This window comes from Glycine max, chromosome 7 (genome assembly GCF_000004515.6).
Source record: "Glycine max cultivar Williams 82 chromosome 7, Glycine_max_v4.0, whole genome shotgun sequence".
Classification (NCBI taxonomy): Eukaryota; Viridiplantae; Streptophyta; class Magnoliopsida; order Fabales; family Fabaceae; genus Glycine; species Glycine max.
The window spans coordinates 6,745,576-6,751,575 of record NC_038243.2 but is presented as its reverse complement, the minus strand read 5'-3'; the positions used below and the strand labels follow the sequence as shown (position 1 = coordinate 6,751,575).

Below are 6,000 nucleotides of genomic sequence, written 5' to 3'. Positions count from 1 at the left end.
GAATCCCATCAATTATATGATTAATATGATATACAACTAAATCTGAACATTAAATTCACAATCAAATCAATAGATTAAACTGATTTTTCAAACTATGGTGTGACAACAAATTAACATAAATAAAAGGGAAATGAGCATTAAATTCCTTAAATTTTATTCTCTTTTTTTACAAATAGATATTTTAAACTTTAATTTTGTTTCAATTAATGCTTAAACTTTATCTCTTTTACAAATAGAAATCATGAACTTCAAATTTATTATGATTGATATTTAAACTTTAGTTTTTTTTTTTTTTTTTATAAATAGGCACCTTGAATTTTAATTGCATTTCAATTGATCCTTTGTACAATTTTTTTCAAGTTGTTTATCTTAAATGTTAATCATTCATTTTTTTCATATTTAAAATATAACAAAGAATATGAGTTTAAAAAGTATATATAAAAGGGGAAATAATAACATCAATAAAAAAATATTTTATTTTTTAATTCTATTTTTAAAATATTTGTATGTTTAGAAAAGTGATTTATAAAAATAAAACTAATAAATAGTTGAGATCAAATAAATAAACATCTGGGATTATTTTTATTCATTTAAATCCAATTTAATAGAAGAGATTATTTATTAAATGGATAAATTTAAAAAGTTAATTGAGATGGAATTAAAATTTAGGTTTTTGCATGTAAAATAGATAGTGTTTAAGAATTGATTTAAACAAATTTAAAGTTTATGATCTCCAATGACTTAGCGATGAATCTAAAGGGGGAGACAGGGTGTGCATACCCCTTCTTTAATATTTCTTATGTATATGCATATTTACTTTTAAGTTGGTTAATATAAAAATTATGTAAATTAATTTTATATGGTGTAAAAATAGGAATGATTAAGGTTAGATAGTATAAAATTGTGAAAAATACTTGTATTTATTATTGTTACAAGAGTAATTAAAGTAATAATTAGTATAAAATTAATTACATGATTATTATTATTATGATAACAATTAAAATTATTATGATTTAAATTAAAAATTAGTTTCAATTTTACTCGTAAAAGTAATATATATTTTAAAATTATTATTTATTAAAATTAGATATTTAAAAAATTAAAAAAACGAAGAAAAAATTCAATCCTCCTTTAATAGATTCTTAGATGTGTCCTAATTGGGCCTATTTTTAAAAGAGATAAAATTAAGTATTAATTGTAACAAAATTAAAATTTATGATATCTATTTATAAAAAATAAGTAAAGTTTAAAGGATTAAATAATTTGTTTTCAAAATAAAATTTGGAAATTGCTTGGGGCACCCAGCCAATTCCTAAATGCGAAAAATACCCTTATGGTATTTTCGGTTATAAATAGCAATATGATTTTTTTATTTCTGCAACGTCCTTTTTTTATGATTTTTTTATGTCATGCATTGAAGTAGGTAATGATGGATGATAACAAGAGCTCGATAGTGATCGATTATATGCAAATGGTGGAGTGTTGAAAGTGGTGACAAACATTTGTGATGGGCCATAAAAAAACATTTGAAGTGGAAGAGACTTGAAATGAATATTGAGGCATATATGATAAGAACCATATTGGTTGAAAACTTTGTTGACATCCTTGAGACGCGTATCTAGAGAAAGATGCTGATTGATATTGTGCTTGTAATGGATGATGTTGGGACATATATCCAGGAACATGCACTGGAGGTACATTGTATTCTACAAATGATTGATGTTGATGATAAACAGGATAATACTGTGATTCAAAATTATAAAGTTAGACATAATAATGAATAATAATATCAATAATTTTTTAAAATTGTAAATTAAACTTACAACCTCAGTCGTTAGTGCTCCTTCACGCGATATATATCGTCTAGTTCGACGTATATTCCATTACATGAATTCTGAATTTTCATGCAAAAAACCTTGATCCATTTCACCATGAACAATATAATTATTTCAATAATTCCATTTGGCAATCTGGTCACGACGTATATGTCACATGATGCAAGAAAATCAACACATTGCTACCTCGCATTGTGTTCACATGTATGTTTGAGAAGCAGGGAAGTTTGAGTTTCAAGAAATTGTAATACGCGGCTTAGTCGACGAGCAATGAACATGTACTATCAATTTGAATGAATGGTGGTGTGATTATGGACAATTTCAAGTACTTCGACTACCTTGCTAGCATGCAATTGCAACATATGTTTTTTGCAATTTAAATTATGATGACTTTGTTGACCCCATATACAAGTTGGAAAATATTTTTAAAGTTTATCAGCATCACTTTCATTTCCTCAGAAGTGAAGACACATGGCCTTAATATTTAGGTCCACATTTTATGTCTGATCCTTCGAAATGATGACAGACATAGGCAGGTCGATCACTACTCGAATACATAATGAAATGAATGAATCAATTTCAAATAGGCTTAAGAAATACTCATTGTGTAGAAGTGAAGGATATAATTGGACTAGCTGTCCATACAAACAAGTATATGACTAATATAATTTCTATTTTTTATGTTTTTCTTCTTTGATCATATCTTTTCTTCTTTGATTCTAATTAAATTTTTTATTTTAATCTTTGACGTCATTATTTTAATATTTGTAAAGCTTTAACTTTTTAAATAAATTCTTTTTATATTAAATTTTTTCATTTTAGTTTTTATTATTTAAACAACATTATAACAAATTTAATGGTCATTGATAATATAAATACTTTTACATTCTCAACTAATCATAATGACGATATAAAATTATTTTAGATAACTTGTTTTCTCTATTAATATTATGTTGATTCAAATGAAACTAAATTTTGATATCTAAAATAAGATATTAAATTTAAATTTTATAAAAAAAAGAAATAAAGAATCATATTAAAGATAGACTGTGGAATCACTAAGGCCAATTTTTGTCCATAGTCAATGGATGGGTCTTTCAATCCAAACTTGAGCATTAATGAGTCGGTAATTAGATCATAATATAGTCAAGAATCTCACCCATGAAACCATTCATTTTTAAGTGTTAAACAACCATAAGCCAACACACAATAGTTGCTTAGATACCTATGCTAACAGGTAAGCAAAACAAAAAACACGATTCAATCCTTGATCAAAGAACCCACCGAAATAAATGATTCTTTCATAGATCAAAATTTGTAGCAAAGTTAATATGGGGTAACCCGACACCATGAGCGTGTTATGTATATGATTTTGGCACCATTCGTGCCTTTTATATTAATACAAATACATATTTGCTGATTAATTTTTTTTTTTTGGCAAAGAGGCATATTTAAAAATATAAATGTTCCTTTCTAGCTACACCCACGAAGGGACCTCATAAACTACATTGTACACATTGCCATAAATAGTCCATCAAGTAGTATATATCAAGTTGTGTAGCAAAAAAAGGCAGTTAATTCAACTAATTAAGTTTCCCTAAATGGCAAGTTAAACAAGAAGTAAGAAATTGACACGAAGATCACTATAATTGTATTGAACATAATGAATCAGAGACTAATCTATATATAAACAATTCTAGACCACATACTGAGCTGATGAGGCCATTCTATTTTTTTTCCTCATCAAACACTCACTCTCTCACTTTTAGACGCACACACTCAATTGAAGTATTTTAAATTAAAATTAAATTCATTTTAGCATACAATCATTAAAAAAAAAAAGATGAATTAACTTCGTATACACCAATTTAATAATATAAAAAGTAGTTTACTATAATTAAATGTAAAAAAATATACAATTAAAGATATACAACGTCAGTTTTAACTAGAGGAAAAAGACACTTGGCAATTTCTTTTCTTATATTCACAATTTACATAATTACTACTGGAAAACTCACAAATAGTAATTGAGCCAATAATTTGCCAGTATTTGGTAAAATTTTACTTAATTTACTTTTCTTAATCCCTCTTCATTCTTCATGCTGTACGTCACAATTTTATATTACAGCAAATCGAAAAGGAAAAACAATGAATGCTTAGCTTTCATTTTTACCCTTCAAAGATTAATTTCTTTGGTAGTTCAACCAAATAGCTGGAATCCCCGTCACAACTCCGGTGGATCTATTACCGGCGACCGGCACTCCCGTTACCGCCGACAACGACGTAGAATTCGAATTACACAAATGTTGTTGTGGTTGTTGTTGTGCCACTTTCACCCTCACCGAAACATTTACAACCCCGTTTCTCCTAACTTTGCCGTCCCACAACCTGTAGCTCAAGAAATGCAATTGATTTTCCGGCACGTACCCTCCGACGAAATCGGAAACCGGTATTCTCGCCACGCCGACACTCTTCGACCCCGTCGATGATGTCTTGCACTTCACTTCAACTGTTATGAACCTTGCATGCAATGGCGCGTCCATCACAAGCTTCTCGTTCCACGAAGGGTAACTCCCTCCTTCGGAATCCACTTTTGTGGCACTTGTGTCACTGCTAGCGTCGGACTGAACCGTCACAAATGTGTTCCCTCTAATGGGTTTTTTGTTCATTTGTAGGTTCTCTGCTGACAAAATTGTGATCTCCACGGTTCTTGACATCGCCATAGATGTATTTATAAGATATATATGTCAAGAAAATCTCAATACTTCCAAGAATTAATCCTTAATTTTCGATCAGATACCCAAGTTAAAATAATTGGAACAAACAAATATCGATGTATACAATATATAATCCTTAATACCCAAGTTAAAATAATTAGAACAGATATCAATGTATACAATATATATAAGATGCTCGACCGTTTTCGATCCTTTAAATAAATCTTAATACTTTAAAGGATTAACCTTTAAACCAAACTCGACCACTCAATCAGATATGGTAGTCAAGAAAAATAGATGTATGAGAGATGTGGGGGTGTTGGATAATTTAATGTTGAATGGAGATGAGAATGTTAAATTAAATATATGGAGTTTTGGAAACGTGAGAGAAAGAAGAGAGAAATAGAGAGGTTGCTTCTAGAATATAACTATATTTATGAGCCGTAATTACAACATACGGAGCGTGGTTTTTGACGGAGAAATGAACGTGTTTGACGTTTTCAATTACGAAGGGCGAACGTTATAAAATGGCTGTGGCCGTTAGACTTGACGGAGAAATGAATGTGTTTGACGACGTTTCCAAGGTTGTTTTATTCTTTATCTAATATTAATATTTAGCTTTTCTTTTTCTTTTTCTTTTAGACTAACCTTTAAAGTAAAGATCTAACAAAATATATTTTATCTCTTTTAATAAAATGCATGTTCTCCAATCCATACGAACGACAGAAAATCAAACTTGTTAGCATTTAGGAAACTTAATTATTTACCAATTACGTGGACCTTGTTGGTAATATTAATATTTAGCTAAAGAATTAAAAAGGGAACGTTTCTGTAGGTATAACGGCTAAGAGTCTATTACAATTTATTAAGATAATTATTCAAATTCAATGGACTGTGGTCTGGGTATGATTATGCAATTTTTTTTACACTATGGTTATGTAATTTGTGTTATATTTTCTTATTAATTATAATTATAATGCTTTTAGAATTTGGGTGGCTTTTTAACGAAACCCTTTTGAGAGACTCCAACATCCCCTTGCCAAGCAATTCCAAGGGAGAAAGTTCCATATTTTTGTTTTAATTGTTCAGTGGTTTTGCCTTTAACGAATTAATTACTTTTTAGTTTCTAATCTTCTATTGAGTAAGGCTTGTTTCAGACCAAGTCAACTGCCCCTGTCATTGTTCAGAAACACAACAGGCTTGACTGTTTCTTTGTGGACAATAAGGGATATGTAGACAGAGAATCTGCAAGTAAACAAGAATGAGTTTGGAAATTTTAGCATAACATGTTGGAAAAACGAATGGTATTTCAATGATCTTTCCTTCCCTTGTATTTGTAATTTGTAATAAAATAAATAAGTTGACATCGATAGGTGCACAGGATGGCCACATATATAAGAGTGAGACAAATTTTCGATAATGATTATACATAATTATTTAAAGCCACA

General features: G+C 29.1%; 1 protein-coding gene across 1 annotated transcript; it reads right to left on the bottom strand.

The window, feature by feature from the left end:
• Positions 1–3,713: 3,713 nt before the first annotated feature.
• LOC100809743 (BON1-associated protein 2) lies at positions 3,714–4,925 on the bottom strand. Its single transcript, XM_003528829.5, has one exon. The coding sequence runs from the start codon at positions 4,556–4,558 to the stop codon at positions 4,019–4,021; it is 540 nt and encodes a 179-aa protein (XP_003528877.2). The 5' UTR covers positions 4,559–4,925; the 3' UTR covers positions 3,714–4,018.
• Between the last annotated feature and the right edge of the window lie 1,075 nt (positions 4,926–6,000).